Source organism: Phaethon aethereus, assembly GCF_964289735.1.
Source record: "Phaethon aethereus genome assembly, chromosome: 11".
Taxonomy (NCBI): domain Eukaryota; kingdom Metazoa; phylum Chordata; class Aves; order Phaethontiformes; family Phaethontidae; genus Phaethon; species Phaethon aethereus.
Genome location: NC_138587.1, coordinates 254,742 through 276,474, shown reverse-complemented (window position 1 = coordinate 276,474; position 21,733 = coordinate 254,742). Strand labels below are relative to the sequence as shown.

The window sequence follows — 21,733 nt, the reverse complement described above, 5'->3', positions numbered from 1 at the left end:
TAGTCATCCTGTATGCATATCAACAGCCATTTGCAAGATAGATACATTCCATACATATTGTGGTCCCTTCTGCATTTTTGCCCTGCTGACAGTTAGCCTTTATTAGCTTGAGAACATTTAACCTTGCAGGACCCTAGTGAAAAGAAGGAAAACTAATCTCTTGTCAGCAAAACCACTGCTTCAGGCAAGTAGTTTACCCAGGAGAAAAAACTGCCTATATATATATATTTGCTTTGTTGGGTGATTTCTTTTCTTTAACTTCTACTTGAAAATAATCCAAGGTACAGTAATTCAGTCTGGATCCAGAATATCTGTTTGCTGCTTCTGTGTATAATGGAATAGGCCAAGTTAGATCAGTTCATCCAATGGCCTGTGGATCCCTGGGGAACCAAGGCACTACTGCAACCAGTCTAGTAGGGGTAGTTAGAAATCATAGGACTGGAATCAGTCTCCACCTTCCCTGTAAAAAGCTGATGGTTCTGCCACCTGCAATAGGCTGAAAGCAACTATGTAAATTAGAAAGGTGAGTAGACTGGAGGAGATAAAGTCATGATTTTGACTTAAAGGTACAGCTAAACAGGTAGCTGTATTTGAAAGAAAACCTTTTAGAACTGGTCAAGAAATGCTGATCAGTTGCTAGGTCTCCTTCCTGGTTTTATGTTGTTATTTGTTCATCTTCTAAAGCAGTGGTGTATAAGATGCTAATCCAATCATAACAGAAATCCTAATTCTTGCATATTGACTACAATGGCAGGAGAACAGAATGAGAAGGGAGTACAACAACATTATATTGGCTTTGCCAATAGTAATTTATAGTCCTACTGTTTGACCAGCAGTTGCTCTGCAGGTGGGAATGGAGGTTCCTTCTCACTGGCTTTCAGTTCTGTGTTCCCAGCATCAGGCCTGCATTTGAGCCAGAAATTGTGAATTTCTAGTAGAAGATGGTGGTTGTAGAGCAAAGCCACACTTTAACAGTTCAAGAGAAGTATCTGAAAGGAAAATTATTTTTGTGACCAAAAAGTGCACATTATATTAGAAGGACCAGATTGCTAGACTCTCTGGATGGGTTAGAAAAGCTCTGAATGCCTGCAGTCTAAGTAGTATGTTCCTGATCTTGGGTGCTGAAGCAAATTCTCTACCTGCTCTTTGTTGCATTGTCTCACTGGAAGGAAGGAAGGAAGGAAGCTTCTACCTGCAATAATGCACAAAGCAGAAAAGAGCTCAACTGCTTCCGAGATTCTGAAGTATCTTCATGATGTTGATAATGAGAGAAAGAAACCTTAACTGAAAAGGAGTCTGATGCAGTGCTTTGAAGAAGGTAATCATCTGCTGTTCTTGTAGTCTTCTGCCAGAGAAAAATATATAAAGTTATACCAACCAAAGCTCTGACCTCTAATGCTGTCATGGCTGAATCAGCTTTCCTGCTTATACCTTTACCCTGTGTTAAAGAACAGGAAAGGACTGATGGGTGAAAAAATTCACCTAAGATATTGCTACAATTTTCAAGGAGAATTCTAGTTGGGGAGATGTGTGAGCTTCCACTAGGGAACAGAGCTAGAAAAAAAAATGGAGTGTACAGAGCACATGCATTGGAAGACCACGGCCATTTTTCTGCCTCTGTCCCCAGGTGGGGATACTGGCACTTCAGCTGCAGAAATCATGTCTGCACACAGCATATTTACCTTGCTTATGCCACAACTCCCACCTGGCATCTGGACTTCTATACTTTTCAATTAATGAAACATATGTGCATCCAAAAATCATTTTGCATGTATATCTAGTATTGTAATTGCTTCCCAAGTCAAGCTGATATTTTAACAAACTGATAATATTGGGAAGTAAACATATTTGACCCTTTGTGAAGTGGGCCGGGAAGGACAACTGGAAATCTCACTGCAGCCTAAACTTTATATAACTGAAGTCTACACTGATTGCATAAAATGGTGCAGGCTTTTACAATCACTTCCACTTGTAAAATGAAGGTGGATTCAACAGATACTGCATATTGCAGGATCCAAGGCTCTTTTGAACATCTAGGCATGACACCTGAGGGGAGGGTGAAGAGTTCAAAGTGGGAGAAGAGAGTCTCCATATTAAAGCTGAATGCAGGCATGAGATGCTGTACAGTATGCTGTGAGCCACGTCTGACTCATGGGAGGTTCTTGGAGGTATTTTCATTACGGCCAGCAGCCTCTCTCCTAAGGGTGAAAGTGAAAGTGGCACCCCTGAATTAACAAGTGGCACGTCTCCTGTAGCAGAGTGACTGACCCTTGATCTGCACTGAGCAATGATCTCCCCAAATTTCTCATTACTAAGCTCAGCAGAAACAATGCCAGATGAACAGCAGAAAATACTATCGTAGCAGACACAATTAGTCTCTTATCCTGCCATTGCAGGGTACAATCTAGGTCAGGAACCCTGACCTCAACACATACTCACATGCAGTCAAATACACACATTCATCCAAAACACTGCAAATGAGTTTCAGAACTGGCCAGCTGTAGAGTATGCATTGTGAATATTGTATTGATGGGACTTGTGACTAGGGAATTGTCCTCATGCCAAATGTGCTAGTGTGAATTCCCTCTCCTTTTAAGAGATGTACAGATTATCTGAAAGCTATTTCTGCTCAACATTCCCACTGCAGAAGCTCACTGGCCGATACATAGCTATTTTTCCACTGCTGATGAAGACAACAATGAATAAATAAATGAGAAAAAAACTCTGCCTACTGTAAGTGAGGGCAGGCTATTCTTTTGTGACAGTGCTTGATAAGGCTTTTGTAAGAGCTTCAGAGGGTCTAACAGGCAGCTAGCTCTTCATTTAGCCAGCACGTTCCATTCACTAAAGCATTTAATTAGGAAAGTAATGACTTGATTGGTCCAGCAGAACTTTGAACATCATCCAACAAATTCACAGTAGTAAAAAAGGCTTAGCCTGGACCTGTAAATAATTAGAAAGATGGAGTCCTGTTTTGTCTAACACGTAATAGTGGCTCCTAAATCAGATGTTTATTTTTTGTTCCTGAGAATGTGCTGTCCACAAGACTTCTGAAAGTAGAGTTTAACCAGTGAGCCTGATTTCATGATAATGTGCATTTAGGTACCTTTGAGTTACTGACTTGAGCACTAAGATGATTTTGTTCTTTTTTATTTCCTAAGATTTATTTTGCAGCCAGAAGACTTGGGATGCCCAGTGCAGAGCTGGATCCCAAACTGCTCCAAAGGCTGGAGAACCAGCACGTCTTATATCTATTCGTATCATATTCATATCTATATCTTCAAATGCCGAGGAAGCATAAATCTGGGAATTGGTGTTTCTAAGAATTGTCGCCTATTTTTATGAGGAAAATGCAAATCGGGAAACAGGGTCAACTTTCTTTGAACAGGGAGGTCTTGGGGCTGGTGTTTTTTCAGTGCAGAGCTGTTCTTTTAGGTACCGTAATTCAGTAAATGTCTCAGAGGGGAGTAATAATGAATTCAAAGGGTTTTATGCACAAAAAGGTGATTTTATGTACAAAAGCCAAAGACAAAATAAATGTGAACATGGTACACTATCAAACAAATGCTTGATCCCATACAGACTGGGATCCTGAGGCTGTCTGAATCACACTAAGCTTGATTTGTGTACATCTACGAAAGCAATTTGAAACAGGCTGGCTGAAGGGAAGCAAATAAACCAGACTCTTGGTCCTTGAAGGTGATGTGTGAAACATTAGGCTGAGAAAGCAACCTGCAGCATTTTTGTTCAGGAGCAAGCCCTAAGAAAAAGGTGACGTGCAGCCTGCGTTACTGGGGAAGAAAAATACGAGAAAAGAATTACAAATTTTGAGGAGTAAATGATCTTGAAGGAAATGCAAAGACTAATCAACTTTGGAAAAGTAAATTGTGAGTACCCAGAGATGAGGGACTTGAATTGCAAGGCCCTGCCAGTCCCATTTGCTCAGTCCAGAATGAGTTCTCAACTCCTTGCTCCAGAGAATTGCATTACCTTTGAGTAGGGCAAATAACAGCTAACCCTTTAGATTATTATCACTACTACCACACCAACTGATTCCGAGTTTGTGAGCTAACACACTGTTTCCACTCTTTCAGTTCAATAGCAGAGTGGGTGTATGGAAATGTCATCGTTTTGGCAATCAATCAATTTATTAAAGTCTCCGCTGAAAGGCCAAACAGATTCTGTTATGCTGAATGAATAGCAGCTCCAGCCAAGCCTGGAAATGAGATGGGAAACTGCTCCTGCTGCAGGCTTAAGAGAACCCTTTTTTTTCCTTTCTGAAAGCAGCTAGGGTGTGGTTTAGTTCCTTGCCTTTTTTACCAACTGTGGATTTATATAAGAAGATGAGACTTGAGACTTGAAAATGAGCATTTAGAAACTGTTTTCTTGAGAAAGTTGGGGATGGGGGAACAGAGAGAAATGTTTGCCTGAGTTGAGATACGCTGTTGAGGAAGCCTTTGGTCCTAACTGGCCATGAATGGGGTGTTGTACCTTAAGGGCAGTTTGGTGACTCTGTGGTCACCGGTGGTTGCTTGTGACATCTGCCAGTGGGACCTGTGTCAACAGCGAGTGCACAGCAGAGCACAGTTTTTTTACTGATGTGACTATTCCTAATGCTATTCAAATATGCAAAAAGGAGTAATTAGTTCATTGTAACTGTTTGCACCATGAGAGTATTGAAAAGCCTCAGTTAGGCAATAATATCCCATAGTCTGAGGGACTTACATGTTGTCAAGTTGGTAATGGTTTCTCTAGACTTCCAGAATAATATGTTGTGCAATACGTGAATATAAAGACCCAACAGTATTTCGGGTGGGAAAGGTAACAGTGCTGTGACTGTGGCTTTCTAGATTGAACATGACTGCAATAAACCTGCAGGTTATTTCTGAATGTCACTTCAGTAGGTAACTATCATGCAGACATCAGCCTATAGCAGTAGAGATGGGGTATGCTAGGGCTATAGGCACCTGCTAAAACACAGAAATGAACCCTCTGATGTTGTTCCCATAAAGGTCTTTGTTCTCTTCTAAACTAAGGAGTGCCTGAACTAACAGTCAAGTGTGAAAACAGACTGGCTGTTCCTCTCTTCTCCCTCAGTCTCTACCCAAGGTGCCATTCATGCATTCTCACTACTTAGAAAGCCAACTCATAGAAAAAATTAAATCTTATTTGAGAAACTTGCTTGTGACTGCCAAAAAAAGCCTCCAGTAGCCCCTGAAGGAGTGTATGCATTTGGTGATGGGGCAAAAAGGATACTTTTCCACTGTGGAAGAAAATCATTAATCAAAATTGTGCACTCAAAGTCTTATCCTAAAATTGATACAGATCTTTCTGAACTTTCTAACTTGAGACAATGGGAACAGGACAGGGAAAGTGAAGAGTTCGTGGTTACAGTGATCCTAACATTTCAGAACCTATAAGTGGCTTAACTTTGCAAATCAATGCATTTATTCAAGGGGTTACTTTAGGCCCATCTCTTCTTTTAGTTTGAAATTTTAACTCCTCTTTTGTTGCTCTAACTTTCATAATTAAGGAAATAATGAGCATATGCAAACATTCATAAGATCTCTCTACTCCCGTGGGATGGGCAGGCAGGGAAACAAAATCCCAGCAAAATAGAATTCAGTGGAATATTCCGTGACAGGACTGAAACATATCTAAAAAACAAACAAGTGCTTCCTATTCAAATTGTTGACTGACAGAAAAAGAAGAACTTGCCCAGCTATAGGAGTGCTATTACTGGTATCTTTTCCCTGATAAAGTAACCAGCTGATCCAAACCTAATGATTAACTATGATTAAAACAGAGCCAGCTTCTGTCATGCCTTAAAACCTTAATTCCAGGACTGGCAGGCCAAGCTCCAGAGGTAATGTTACTTATTTTCTGTAATAAACATTTCTGCTTAGAAAGCGTCTGAGTTCCCTAACAGGAGAGCAGGGAGTAGTTTTTGAGTCAAGCCAGGAAAACTCTGTTTTCGTTCCCTCATATCTTTGAGCCAACTCTGGAGCACAGCAGCAGATAAAATTAGCAATCAAGCAGAGTTTTTCCCTAACTAACTAACCTATGAGCTGTAATTTTTATGGGGATTCTTTTTATTAGGGATTACCAACAATTTGGAGTCTGTCCAGCTGGAGCGGAGCAGCATGCACTTGCATCCATAAGGGTTTCTAAACTTAAAAAAATTTAGCAAAGATGTCATGTTAAAGTTGCCAGCTTGGAAAAGAGAGTAAAAATGACATTTCCTGTTCCTTCCAAATGATTTCTACAGGCAGAAAATGGGATATTGTGAAAATTCATAAATTACTCCTTTATACACATAGCCTCAGAGCCAAATTCACCACAGAGGGATTTACCAGAGGAAGGAGAAAAGGACAAAGTAAGTCCTGAAGGAACTGGGAAAGTCCTGAAGCATCCCTTTCCTGGCCCAGCAATAGCATAGGCAAGGCAGCCTGACAGTAACATGATGCTATAGCAGCCATGAGAGCGTGCAGCCATTCATGCTGTGACTAAAGGCGCTGAAGTGCATTGCAAAATTTGGATCTATATATTGAAGATTTTTCAGGCCATGTTAGTAAGCCACTTTTATCTCCTAGAGGTATATGGAAAATGCTGGGATATAATGCAAAGGAGAGGGCTTTTCTAGACACCTCCACTAAATACAGTGCACCGTACATGCACTGTAGTTCAGCCCTGCATTTACATGCTGTCCATAATGTACCAAAGTACAAATGTACGTGGAAATGGAAATTTAATCAGATGCATCTAATGAAGATGCAGAGTGGCTAATACACTCTGTGCATGGTAGTTTCCTGTGTGTATATTTCTCTTCTATTTTGATTTAGAAGCTGTCAGAGGCTTTTCTCTTTTTTTTTCATGGTGATACTTTTGGAAATCTTAATTTCAGTAAGGAGTTCTGTGGGTATTCTGAATGTTCAGGAGCCCTGTAGTCCACAGGTGAAGAAACCACCCTGGCTGCCCCAGGAGACAATGGATAACTACAACTGTGTCTCTCTAGTGTCAAATAATGTGTTTGGCCATGCAGAAATCAGAGGAAATCCAGGATAGATGAGGCAAATGGCTAGGCAGGTTATCAAAATATTGGTAGACTCTGGGTAAGCAGCTAAGTCACTTAAAGTGTTTCGTTCCCAGCTGACCAGCTTGGCAGTTTCTGATTTGTTGAAATGCAATTGTCTGCAAGGTGTTTGTCACATTTAAGGCTGCTCTCCTGCCTTTGCTGCCCAAGCCTGGGAAGGCTTTTAAGGTCTGGCAGCTTGCTTGAAAGGCACAATGAACAGGCAGCAATACGATGCCGACCTCATTACTTTTCTCTCCATCCAAGTTCCTGTCCACTGCTAGGGTTTGCTGTGTCCTCCAAGGACATCCCCACACATTCCCCTTCGCAGGGAATTTCTTTCCAAGCAGCAGCGGGTATGCTTTATGTGATGACTCTTATTCCCTACTGTCTTGCAACTAATATCCAAGAAAGATGTTGAGAGCATGTCTACCTAAGCTGTGTACCAGGGAAGGCTCCAGGGAAGCAGTGGCAGCTCTGTTAAAGGGATACAAAGTCTTCTGGGACAAAGCCACCAGTGGGTGTATACCATGCAAGAAGGTCTCTATCAGGCACAAGGCATTCTTTGTGTGTGTTCCCTCATGAGTTTCTGACACCAGAGTCTGTATTTTGCCCATGGCAACTACCTCATCACAGTGTGGATATTCAGGCCATGCTGGATCTTACTGATACTGCATTATCAGAGAAAAGAAGCTTAAAAGGAAGCATTCAAAAGGAATCTGTTCAAACCAAATCCCCATGCTTCGTAGCTCTGCTCCTGTCTGTCTCTCTCTGAAGATAGAGTGTTCACCCCTGTTTATCACCATCTCCTTCCCTGCAGTAGACTTAATTGGCATTTTACCCCAGTCTCAGAGCCCCAGCAAGCACTGTTGGCCAACAATTTTCCCTGTGAATGACAAATGCTAGATTTGAGAATCTGTAGCAAGAGCAATTAGTGGCAGACATATTCCTTTGCAATGGTTCACAGTAGGCCACGCTTCCTCAAATTCACCTCAGTCCCTTGAATGCTTTATGTCTTCTAAATTGCAGCTAAGTAAAAGGGCATTTAGGTTTGAGTGATTAAATTGATTTACTTACCATACGTAACAGCTGGAGCATCTCTACATATCTGGGGAAAGAGACAAACTTTTATTAATTGCCATCAAAACCTTTCATTAATTGCCATCCTGGGCTGCATCAAAAGAAGCGTGGCCAGCAGGTCGAGGGAGGTGATTTTGCCCCTCTACTCTGCTCTGGTGTGACTCCACCTGCAGTGCTGCGTCCAGCTCTGGAGCCCTCAGCACAGGAAAGACATGGGCCTGTTGGAGAGGGTCCAGAGGAGGCCACAAAAATGCTCAGAGGGATGGAACACCTCTCCTATGAGGACAGGCTGAGAGAGTTGGGGTTGTTCAGCCTGGACAAGACAAGGCTCCAGGGAGACCTCACTGCAGCTTTTCAGTACTTAAAGGGCACTTGTAAGAAAGACGGGGACAGACTTTTTAGCAGGGCCTATTGTGGTAGGACAAGGGGTAACGGTTTTAAACTAAAAGAGGGTAGATTTCGACTAGATATAAGGAAGGTGTTTTTCACAATGAGGGTGCTGAAACCCTGGCCCAGGTTGCCCAGAGAGTTGGTGGATGCCCCATCCTGGAAACATTCCAGTTCAGGTTGGACAGGGCTCTGAGCAACCTGATCTAGTTGAAGATGTCCCTGCTTATTGCAGGGGGGGCTTGCACTAGACGACCTTAAAAGGTCTCTTCCAACCCAAAGATTGTATGATTCTACAATCAAACTAATGCTGAAGGGTGGATTGCGTAGCTTCAGTTTTAGGAGAGCAACAGATAGGTTGCAACAATGAACTCACGCTTTTTCTGAAGACATCAGCTCCTGGACAATGAGGTAAGCTCCGGACTGGCCTTCTTTCTGTCAACATCAGAAAACAGATACAATTAAAAGATGTTTTATTCCAAGAAGTAAAGCAGTGTTACAGAGCACTTTGAACTGACATATTCCTTCAGTAAAAATAGTGACCAGGCTCTTATTCTTTGTTGTTCAGTGTCTGGCATCCTGGAGTCCTCTCCATGATAGTGTGTTTCCGCAATTCAAATACAAGAAATATAGTACAATACAAAAGCTGCTAAGGCAGATGTCAAGTTTGGAAAATGTGTTTTTACTGAAGAAGGAGAGTAATTTTCTGTTGATTTTTACAGGTCCAAAATTTGTCAGAGAAGCAGAAAGTGCTTAGCTTTGAATAGGCTAGCTTCATGGCTCTTGAGGCTCATACCATGTATGTAGTACTCTTAATTAATTACAAGGAAAAGGGAGTTCTTTACCAAAATGGTCATATTCCAAACTGTTCTGACTGCTGTGAGACCTGTGGAAGAAAATGGGACAAAGGGTTTTATTGCATGCTAAACAAAATGTCTAAGCTACATGGCCATAAATAAGTACTCCATCAGACCACATTGTCTGAAATCTCAGTGGCTTCTACTTAACTGGTAGGCATCTCAGAAGACAGAGAAAACTGTGAAAGAAGCCAAGTGTATGACTCTAAGCTGCAAGTGGCTAATTTGCTTCTATTTCATGACTCCTATGGTAAGAAATGACCGAAACATGGAAATACTTACTGAAAGTAATCCACTGGTAAAAGTTTGACATATTTAGCAGTGGTGATGTAGGGAACTAAAACAGTAGTCTAGTAGTAGCAAAGAAAAGCAGCCCTCACTAACCTAAAGTGAACTCAGGGCAAGACTTCACAACATTGTTTGCCAAACCAGGTATGCTGGAAACCCATTGCTTACAGATCCTGCTTCTGAAAGCCTACTCAGGAGAGACTGGGACTTGCTGAGACATAATGCAGCACCTTTGTATAACAGTCAGGTGGGAGGTTTATGGCTGTATTTCCTCTACAAATTATGCATAAGGGGGTTGCTAGGGGTCGGGAACATGAAGCTTAATTGTGACCTCTCATAAAAATTATCGATAGGACCCCAAACCCAAATTCAGCTTCCCACGAATGCTGACTTCCCAAATCACACTTGATATATCAGATACGCAATCAGGATTAAATAGCAGATCTGAACAGTAAAAAATGTCTAAGCCAGTTCAAGCTAAATGCATTATAGACTTTTTACTCTCTGTCCCTCCTCCTCATTAGCATTCCCTTGGGATGCAGGTGTTCTGGCATACAACAGAAGTATCTGAGTTGCTCAAAGTCCCATTCCATCATCACAGTGAACCATCTCCCATCTTTTCTAGCTATAGAGGGAACAAATTCTGGATTTCAGGATTTTTTCACCTCTCAAAGTTTCTGTTCATTCTGCTTTCAGTAAGATGCAAACAGTGCAGGAAAGAATAAAACATTCCCCAAAGTGCTGGAAGCTGTGGCTACTTGGAGTGTAAAAAACCCAGTAGCAAGGTGAACTGAAACATAATCAAAATAATTTCACTTACCAACATCTGTAAATTAGAAGAGAAATATGTGATGGAACAGAAGTTATATTTTTAAGATTCTTCTGGTTTTAATAACTTTAGATATTCATTGCAAAAGCAAGAAATTCAAGCACTGACAAGTGAATTCACCACTGCCTATTTCAGAGGAACCAAGGGCCAGTCAAAGCATGTTGCAACTAGATGTCATACTGGAGCAAAGGAAAGTCTTCTCTTTCTATTTCTTTTCCCTTGCTGCTCTGTAGTTTTTACCCTGGGGGTGCTGGACCCCAAGGAAGATTATGATCAATAGTGAATACAGGTGAAAAGTCCTTGAACCCTGATGACGATGGCTTAAATGAATGAGGCTTCGCATATAGAAAATTAACAGTGTCACAGTGATCTTTTTTTCATCTTTAGTTTATTTCTGTGTACTTTTACTGGGAGGCAACTGAAGATTGCAAGAGCCAAAGGAAATATATAAAGTGAACTATTCATCAGCCTCAGATGTCTAATCCATCTCTCCTTTAGCACCGGGAGTCTGAGGATATGCCCCTTAGTGCTTTGTTCCTTTTAGCTGATGGGTGACAAAGAGCATGCTTTGAATCACTTACTTTTGGAAAACTACACTACAGTTTAATAGCGTGCACTAGAAAGATCTTACATTTTTTCCTTTGTTTCATTTTCCTGCTGGGAACAAATATTTGATTGCCCCTTTCCCCCTGGTCCCACTTTGTGAACACCTCTTAATGATGTGCCTCTTCTGGTTGTCCCAACTGCTGTAGGAACACACTAGAGGCACTGAGTTTTCTATTGTTTCTTATTGTCTTTACACAGGCATAGCAGAGCAAATGATGAAAGGGGGTGTGTTTCTTTCTGGGTCACCTGGCCCAGTGCTGGCTGTCCTCAGTGGACAAGCCTGGCTCTGCAGTGCCAAGATGATAGAGTGCATTTCCCCAGCAAACCAGGCCACTTTCCCTTTGCATACACACATTGTTGCACTCAGTAATTCCTCTTATGATTAATATGTCTTAGCTAAGAGACAAAACACAGGGACCCCAGTGTCACATGGCCTGTCTAGGGTGAGTTTGAGACAGTGTCTCTAGGCGTTGCCTGGCTTGTGTTATTTAATTGCTGTTTGTTTAACCAGGAAATGAACTTGGAGATTGACGACAGTGTCCGGAGACAGACTTCTGGGAATAGGGGATAGAGGGGGTGCAGGTCTCTCAAGCATCAAGTTTCTGAAACAAAGTCCAAGTGATTATTATAGCACTGCCAAGCTGCCACCTGTTTAGTAATCTTTACTCCCTGCAGTCAGACCTGTGCCCAGCCCTGCAGTATGGTTCCTTCCTGGTTCCCCCTTCAGAAGCTGCACTCCAGGCCCCATTGCATGCCCCTGCTTAGCAGATGGAGGCCATGCAGCCATGTGGGGACCCTTGGCTTTTTGCTTCACTGAGTCTTCTTGTCTCATAGCCTCATTACCTCATCCTCAACAAAACCAAATGCTTAATAAAATGCTTGCAAGATACAATATAAAATTGCAATATGTAACTGAAATACCTTCCCATTCTCTCCACTCTGAAAAATATGCTGGTGCCAGGAAGGTCGCAAACATGAAAGCACTTTAACCAGGTTAGGAGCTTGTACAGTTGCTACAGCTCAAGTGATCAGCGTAACTTGTGAAGCAAAGGTGATACTGTGCAATCATCTCTCCATTAGCTAACAAACTAAGCCCTACAGCCCTCCTCCAAGTTTACTGGTGGAAAACTAAGACCTAGAGATGACTTGTGACTTGCTCAGAGTTTCTCCATCTCCAGCAGCCACTGTTTCCTCACACTGCCACCAGAAAGCTTTTGTTTAGAACAATAAAGGCCTAAAAGCCTGCAGCTCTTTACAGAGCACTGGTGTGAGCACAGATGAAGTTAAGTACTAGTCTTCAAACTGAGTTCAAACTGAGAAGCTTTAGGTTTCATGTCCCTTTTGTGCCTTCTGATAGAACAAACATTTGGGCTGAGAAGGGCCAAGTAGATTCCCTTCTCTGTGTGGTATTGATCCCATTAATGTAGGGATGACATCTCCACACTGAGTCATTTATATGCTCTGGCTTTGTTCTGAGCAATGCCAAGGCATCTGACATGGGCCCTAACAGGTCCTGCTTTGATTAAATGGTACTCTAGTGACAGTGCCAGTCACTCCCCTCTGAGCTCCAGTATCTGCTCTCAGTTGTGCTGGTGCAGCTGTTTGCAGATCTTGATCAGAACCAGACTGGCCTCCTGATACAGCTTAAAAAATTGGGCTGGGGGTGAATCTGCCTCCATGGGCCTAGAATGGGGTTGTATAGCCTAAGAGCAGCACAAGTAGATCACAGAACAGCTCACTAATACTGAAGCATTAGTACTGTGTAAGCCATTCATCTGGAGTACTTGGGGAGCAACCCTTTGCATTTCAAAAGCAGGGTACCTAGTCAGGACACAGAAGCAGCAGCTCCATTCTTGTGTGTGCCGCTAGCTTGCCATGGACAAACTGCATCTCTTCATGCATTTTCCTATGTGTGTGTCTTATTTCACAGACTCCACAGGGTAGGTGCATTGTAGCTGGATGGTATGCGGCACAAGAGTGCTACTGTCACAATCAGAGGCTGACAGCAGTTGCAAGCTTCAGCCTCTGAGCTGAGTGACTTCATAATGCCCCTTTTGTAATTATTATGAACTATGTAGCAGTTCACAGTGATGTCACAGTGGTGCCAACAGTAAACTGAGGCATTACAAGAACAAGTGACTTTTTCAGGCTGGCTCTGTGAATCAGTGAGAGAGAAGGAAAAGCAGTCCACGCCTCCTGTCTCCCAGGCCCCTTCCTTGAAGAGCTAGATTGCAGCTCTCCTGGGGAATCTGTGTAATTCTATAAATCAAGAGCTGTCCCTTGAAAGGCGTCTGAATTAGGTGCTTCTGCAAGGCACACAAATCTGTCATTCCCAACTCCAGCACATGTTTCAGTTTTGTGTGCGTGTGCATGTGTGTGTGTGTTTTAATATGTGAAGGTTAAAGGTTTGCAAAAGAGAATGATTAATGGAGTCTGGAAACCAAGACCACTGAGTGGAATGGATAAGGAGCAGCAAAGGCAGTGTTATGTACAAATAGTTATTCGCTATTTGTTGCCGCTATTTGTAGTACAGCTGCCATGAGACAGTAGCTGGCCTGCTTGTTGTGAGACCTTTATGGCTAAGCTTAGTGTTCCCTATTTGTGTGGGGTACAGGTCCCCTCCATCTGCCACACTGGGCTGCTGCCCTTCTTTTCGTGCACTGCCTTTTATTTTGATACCTAGGAGAAGGGTGAACATCTTACCTCCAGTGCTGCCTTCTCACAAGTACAGTATTAGGTATCATTTCTGTATAAAGTTCCGTGTCATGCCCTGCCCACCAGCACACTACCATATCACGGTAGTAAGCACCCCTCCAATCTGTCTAGGATTTAATATATCGAACCTAAAGTCCTAAATGACTAGCCAGAATGCTTTGTGTTTTCATTGATATAAAATCCAGCCACATCTGGTCTGAGTTCCCTTTCTTTTATACCATTTTGCTCTGGTTACATGCTATTTACCTCGCTACAGACTTTCATATTTTGCCACCAGGGTAAGATCACATCTCTTGTATGCTGGCTGTATACAGTTCCTGGTAACATATTGCTGGTTTTAGACTAAACTTGACAGTGTTTGCATACAGATTGTTTTACTTCTAGGTTTCCCATACTGTTAGCTGGTAGTTAGAGCTGCATTCTGGATGAAAGAAATGTCTTTATGTTCCAGATAAGGCTTTATTACTTGTCCTAGGATTTGTATTAATTTATTTCCTGGGTGCTTTATAGACTATAATTCTTACAGGTATTCACACAGATTAGTCGCATTCTTTTCTTCTTATTCTTCTGAGATTCCCTTCAGTTCTTCAGATCAGACTCCCTCCTGTGTTTACAGACAGGGTCAAGAGAGAGTTTTTAATTGTTCCTTAGTGGCTTAATGCAGGGTTTGCTATATGTCATTCCTAACTATAACAGAGTTCTTAAAATAGATGATATTGCTACAGTATTCCTAGCACCCTGTTTACCCAGCCACTGCTTTCTCCTTCCAAAGGCACCCCATAAAGGAAGACTCACTGTGGTGCAAACTGTGCAGTTGATCACAGTCTAAATGCCTCTCATTGACTATTAGGGTTATTTTTAAGCCTGTTACTTCATTTGATCAGCATACCTTTAGCATGTGTGTGACACAGTCTGGATCAAGCAGCGTGATGGAAATAGCTCTTGAAGCCCAGTCCAAGGCAACACATTTTATAGTGTTGTTACAGGACCGTCTGCATGGCTCTCTGCAAGATGCTGGAAAAATGTATTCTTAAATTGGCGGATGCGTTCCTGTCCCTTACCCATCCCCACAAAACCCAAAACCTGTGCTTCATCTCCGGGTATTTCTTCAGAAAATTTTCACACCACCATGGGGCCTCTGCTGCATCTCCCTGCTGTGGCTTGTCCTACAGGTGTTTGCCCTTCCCCAAGCCTAACTTACTTCCCCAAGTAGAGCTATTAATGTAGTGGTAGGAAGGCAGATGCATTCCTGATACTATCATCTCAGTGAATCTGTTGAAAGGCTTGATGTTTCCACAGTGAACCTAAAGGCTAGCACCTAGCTTTCTGCCTTGCCTGCACATTTGATCTCTAATCTACATCAGATGTTTTTTCCACTTCTCTGGATCCAGCATAAAAATCAGTCCTCCCTGCTGTGTTGTCCTTATCTTCAGCCAGATGGAGGGTTAGGTGTGGTGAAAGAATTGTCCTTGGGCTCCCCTCAGTTTCATAACAATTGGAGGTTGTAGGAGGTTAGTGACAAAAGGGATCAACTGGCCAGAAGATCCAGTCTTAAAAAGTACCTACAAGAGAGGAACTGTCTGAAGACTCTTGGTTGAAGACTGTGACAATAAAGTGAGAGGCACAAGCTTTGGAGGAGTAGCTGATGATCCAGCACATGCAGCATCTTCCTCAAACTACCAAGGCAATTCAAAAACTCGTATCATACCCAGCAATAGGTGAAATCTACCAGCATGTGTTGATTTTAGTCCGTTTCAAACCACGGAGGTGAGCTTCTCAAAAGCAGACTTTCAAGATTATATTGTCTGTGTTTCTGATCTTTTTAAAACTGCAAATTCTGAGACTGCTACAAAAACTAAGTTCTGCCAAAGGGAACTCAGTTTGAAGTTGGTATCTAGTCAAATCTGAACTACTAAGCTAGTTTCCCCTTTAATTCCTTTCATGCTTGTTAGCAGCGTGGATCTAAGATGGATTTACTTGGTTTTAGCAGTAAAAAACAATCACAAAGCTCAGGTTTGAATACAGCTCAATGATGGGAGGAAAATTCTGGGGTTCTACATACTGAACTTGGAGCATTTGTCTAGTAAGTGAAGGTTCAGAGGTAGGAGATAAAGTCCTTATTTTATTTGACACAAGTTTTGTGTTCCTAACTGGAATCCCCAATTCCAATTTTTTTTCCTGTAGGCAGCTCAGATGCCATCATATAACCTTGAGAACCCAGTACAGAAAAGCCATGTGCCACCTTCTGATAATTTGGGAGTGATTTAATTAAATGAACAAATATAAAAGACACATGAATGAGAGATGGCCCAGGAGCTCTTCTAAATTAGCTTAGCAGGAGGAAAAAAAAGAGAGTGAATCTCCATCAGTAGTGTAAGTAAGGGCATCACTTTTTATAATATAATCGAGTAGAATCACAAAGGTTAAGAAAACCTACAGCATTCCCTGCCTTTGAATTCTCTAGGTTGTTATCATATGCCAGTGGACTGAAGAGAAGGAAATAAAGCGCTTATTTAACCAGAAAGAATGAATTTTCAACTGTTAGTCTTATACAGAGAATCAAAACCAACAGGTTGCTTCTGATGACAAATGCTCAGCTTCTCAGGGTCTGAGGTACTCCCAGTGGAATACAGGCGAAAATTTGAAACCCACCTCCTGTGTTACAGTTTTATACCTGCCCCACTCCAAATAGATTTTTAGTAATAAAATCCCTGTAACACAATAGAGATGAAATGGCCTCTTTGTTTGCTCTTTAAAATAAAGCTGGTAATGTAAAAAATACCTCAGAATGTATTATTGGCTATGATTCAAACTGTTTACAGAACAGGAGTTCCAGCAGGCCCTGAATATTTCTCCACTCATGTGAATCTGGTCCCCAGGAGAGCAGAGATTCAAAGGAGATGAGCTGTTGAAACAATACCAGCAAATGTGTGTACAAAGCTAATTTTTAAAATTATATTTACTTATAAAAATGAGCCTTAAAAAATAAACATCAGAGGAAAAAATTCTGCTGCAAACTGGAAGTCTTGTGGTTCTCCAGCAAGCAGGCTAGGAGAAAGCGGGTGAGGAAAGATAAAGTGGGCTGCTTGCATTTTGGTACAGGAATTCATTCATGACAGTGAAAGGCAGCAGGTAGAATCCAGCTCAATGCAAAAGTAAATCATATATCTGAACACAAGGAGGAGATTTTATCACCTAGGCTGTTCCATGCCTTTATTTAAACTAAGTTTCCCTGAGGAGGAGGAAGATAGAAATCAAACCAACAAACTATAGAAGATTCTTTTTTTGTGTGTGCGTATGTGTTTTTTAAAATCCAAATTCAGCTCTTAGTAGGCCAGCCCCAAACAACTTTTTAACAAGATTAGCTCATTTTGAAATCCATGGCACTATTTTTGGCATCCAGACCAACATGTGTCTGCCAGTTCTCCCCAAGTGACTGTGCTTCTGAACTCTTCCATGTTGTACAGCCACTCTGTGTTGTCCTGAGGATTTTGCTCCAAGGGATACTCACTTCATCGAGGAGCTGGACAAGTTCTTCGCGCTTTGTCATTAGAGACAGGTTTTGACAGGGCAGCTAATGTTCCCTTGGCACCCAGAAGATTTGCGTGAGAAGACAATAAAAGGAGGCGGGAGCAGTAGGGTAGGAAAAACAGTCCTCTGTCAGTCCTCTGTAAAGACACCAGTGCTTTCTGAGACAAGAGCTGTGGACAGGTGGAATTTATCCCGTTCACACTTAATTACAGTGAACTGGAAGCCTTTGTCTCTGACAGAAAATCTGCAGCGTGGGCTGCATGAGACCTTGGAAGATTCCCGTATCACTATTACTTTGTGACTGGCATGGGTGAAAGACAACAGTTAAATATATTGCATCCTTCATGTCAGAACCCTGCACTGACTGTTTTCCCTAGGAAATTGGGTCTTCCCTGGCCATCTTTTGATTATTGCTTCACACAGCCTGCAGCAGTGATGCTGTGGCGGTTACAGAGTGGCAAGAGACTCCGGAATGCTAGGTGGCCTCTGCACAGATCAGGTGTCTCCTTTAACTGGGTCCTGAGGACAGCTGAGACACACAGGATTTGACAGGATAGTTCCCAGGACCCCCTTAGTCTGTCCAAGGTGATGTCTGCCCTTGTTAGGCTACAAGAACCAAGACACTGAAAGGTGTCTCATCTCTAGATCTTTTCTTGGCTCCACATACAAGCACAGCCCCCTGACTAAGCAAATAGCTTGTCCAGGGATGAAATTACTGCTGCTCCAACCTCTTTTTAGAGTCTGTGGCTAGAGCCCAGTAGATTAGAGAGTGGCTAATCTTCCTACAGCCAGAATTATAACAGGTAAACCAGATTATGTCTACTTTCGTGGCCATCTTCTTGGCAGGGTAAATAGCCAAGTGCACTGATTCATCAGCCAGCTTGGAAATATGGCCTGTACTCAGATGGAGCTTTTTAAGACAGCTTCGCAGGAGCTTGTGGAAGTCTGGACCTGTGTACGGTGACCCTTGCTGACAACTAGCATGGGAAGCAAAGGCCAACCAAACAACCCAACCTATTCTGATCTTCTCTATCAGCCATGTGCAGACATTTAGTTTGTGTTCGCCTGAAGAGTGGGAGGAATACCTCTAGTTAGACTTTGAAGCACATGCTTGTTCTCTAAGTGCTGCCTTCTATGGCAGCTACACAGTGTGGTTACCCCAGCACAACAGAATAATTAAAATACATGAGATGCAATAAGGGAGACATTTAGAAAAGCATAATTTCCTAGTGTCTTGAGTAAAACCCTACAAAAATGGCAATAAAATTGGTTTTAGCAGCCTTGAATTTGCTTCCAAGTGCATAATGATTGCATGCATTTCCCTTTTGAACTCAAGTCACAATTTTGTTGTCACTGTTCCACTGGTATCACAACTAAGAGATGCTGAGAAACCTGACCAGATTAGATAACACACTAGTGTATGCTCTGTAAATACTAGTGGTTTGTCAGATAACTAATAGAACTGAAAGGAAAAATATTTTTTATTTAACAGGGAATGTCAGAAATTTAAAGGCTTTTCCCTTTCCAAAACAGTGTGAAAACAAACAACGAAAAAAAATTCATGAGTCTCGGAGGAAAAAAGATAAGGTTGCTTGCAACTGTTTCATTTGTTTCATGTCAGCAAGGAGATCATGGTCTTTTCCAGTGGTACCAGAGGCAGCTCAGCACCCTGCAGGGTAGACCTAAAAGTGATGCAGCATACAGGGAAATCAAAGGAAGCTATTTTCCCTCGGAGATTAGAGCAACAGCAATTTGCTGTCATTCTGCTTTCAGTTTCTTTTTCTATTTTTCAAGAACTGGTGTCCTGGTAAGGGGAACATTCTGCTCTCCTCTCTTCACACCTGCCCCTAAACAAAGCTTCACATTCTGGAAATGCCTGAAGAGATCTGATCTTCCTAGAATCAATATACTTACGCTTCTTCTTGACAGAGTTGACCCTTACTCAGCCCTCATTTGGTTTCGGAGGGGCATCTGCACAGACTTTTGCAGGTTTTGACACACGCCCATGATCAGACACAAGCCATCTACAATCAGGAAGCCACATAGCTGTGCTGACACAGAGATACCAGGCCGAAATGAATGGCAGAGAGAAGAAATCAGGATTTGATATTTTCCTATGCAGCCTTAGCTCCTGGGGCTCAAATTGGAAGACTTTGGAAGAACGTACCTATTTGTTGCATTCATACCAAATGGGCTATGGAGTGGGTGCTTGTTGTTCAAGAGACACAATGTTAGATTGTTGGGCTCATATTAGGTTCTAAGTACAGATACGTTAAAAAAAAATTCAGTGAAAAACGGAGACAAATTTGTGCCTAAAACTGCTCAATGCCATTTATTTAACAATTGCACTGTCAGTCAGCTTACTGGAGGTTAAAACAGCCTTTTGCAATCTTAAGCTATGGTCACATTTCCATGGTCTGCTCCATAACTTGTTTAAGAGCTGTTTTATTCATCAGAGGTCAGTAAAATAAAGCCAAGCGAGTGCATTTTTCTATGATGAGAGAATTTTGAGATGGCAAACACCTATGAGATAATTTACTCAATCTCCCAGCCAAGGCAGAGCTGGTCCAAATAATGTATTTGTCATTGTTTTATTCAATGTAGTTTTAAAATTCTCAAGATTGCAGCTAAATCCTTCTGCTGAGTAAGACATTTTTCCTGCCATTCAAGTCAGGCCTTTCCTGCTGGCTATGTTGCCGCCACTGTCCATCTTAGGACTGCAGTTCTTCGGCTTTGCCACAGGCTATAGGGGTAAGTCGTTGCTAGTGCACTGGTGAAGTAAAGGATTGATGGCTGTGACATTTCTAAATGAGCACCAGGCAAAGAGCAGAGAGATTTGAGAATCCAGGTTCTTCTGCAAATTCTTTTTCCCTCTCCACGTTTCACGCATTCCCCATTTTCAGCTCTTTTACCTTGTTGATGAGGCTGGGATCTCCTGGGCTGCTCTCGTCATCTTCTGAACTCTTCTGTTCCTCATCTGATGTGATGACCTCCATCGGTATCACAGAGACTGGGCACACCTTGTAGGGCTCAGTGTATGCACTGCAGAGAGAAAGAGCAGTCTAGCTCACTGATGTTATTCCCAGACACTTGGTATTGCTCAGACATAACAAATCCACACATTGCTCAGAGATAACCAGTCAGGGGTCAGGGAATCCCTGGAGACCTGCTAGGCTTGGAAAGCAAGATTTCTTAAGCTTTGTTTTTTTGCCACCAAGTTCAACAGCAACCATTTAGGCAAGTAGAAAGGTCTGAAAGGAGCAGTAGGAAGTTAATTTGTTCAAGCTTCCCCAAAAGATGAATGTTCTGGCTCAGCTTGGAGCAAAAAAGTTCATACTTAGTTGCAACCAGAACTGCTTTTTTCCTCCCTAGTCAACCCCTCTAAATGGATGTAATAAAATCATACTAACAGCTCAGTGCTCATTAAACATGGAAGTTAGATATCTTAACAATGGGTTTTCTGGGAAAATATCAAAAGGATGAGAAAAGTATAATTGTAATACCAATGGCATCAGTTAAAACACAAAGTACTCAGATCCCAGAATCCTTGAGTTGTTTCAAGGGAGTCTGAATTCATCTCCACAAACGCAGAGAAAGCTATGTGATAAGAGCACTGGATCTGGTGTGGAATACAGGCCAGTGTCTTCCCAGCATTTTCTTTTAGAAAAAAAGAAAAAAAAAAAAAATTAAAATTGCCAGTTATTTTAAAACCTCCACAAAGCATGACTAGAGGTAGGTTCCCCAGATGGTGCCTGCCCTTTGCCTTAGAAAGGTGTTTTTTATTGCTGATCTGAATATGCCTAGCTCCAAATTCCAGGTACTGGATCTTGTTAAACCTTTCTCTGCTGAACTGGAGGCAGTCTTCCAAATTTTGTTACTATGCAGGAAAGTACTCACAGGCTGTATTCAGATTGTCCCTTCATTTTGTCTTTTATATGAAATATGTGAAGAACTTGGTGCCTTACTATGTCATGCCTCCTATCATTTAATCATTCTAAAATCTCTGAACTTTATCCAGTTATCCACCAGCATTATCCAGTTTACTAACCATTTTAGCACCAGTTTTACTACCAGCCAGTTTCAGTACTATTCTTGGTATTGCAACACAAGACTCGATATTCCAGCACTGGCAAAAGAAGTGCCAAATATACCACTGGTAACACCCATCTATTCCTACCTGACTTTACTATGTTTTTATATTAAAGGATCAGATTGGTATTTTTGGACACAGTATCATTCTAGGAGCTTATATACAGCTTATACGCCACAGTGGCCCCAAGGCTTTTACATTTCCAGGGGTAGGTTCCAGCATTCAGCCAACAGGGTAAGCCTGTTGTCTTGAGAAACAAAGTCTGACATCTCCGTGTG

The 21,733-nt window shown here is 42.0% G+C and overlaps 1 protein-coding gene across 1 annotated transcript in view; it reads right to left on the bottom strand.

The window, feature by feature from the left end:
- The window catches only part of FGD5 (FYVE, RhoGEF and PH domain containing 5), a gene marked incomplete at both ends in the record, with an annotated part of 112,380 nt that overhangs the window by 48,672 nt on the left and 41,975 nt on the right, over positions 1-21,733 (bottom strand). Inside the window, 3 exons of the mRNA XM_082004560.1 lie at positions 8,150-8,180; positions 8,916-8,974; positions 20,278-20,407. Of these exons, the coding sequence (XP_081860686.1) occupies positions 8,150-8,180; positions 8,916-8,974; positions 20,278-20,407 (220 nt within the window). The remainder of the gene's footprint in view (positions 1-8,149; positions 8,181-8,915; positions 8,975-20,277; positions 20,408-21,733) is intronic.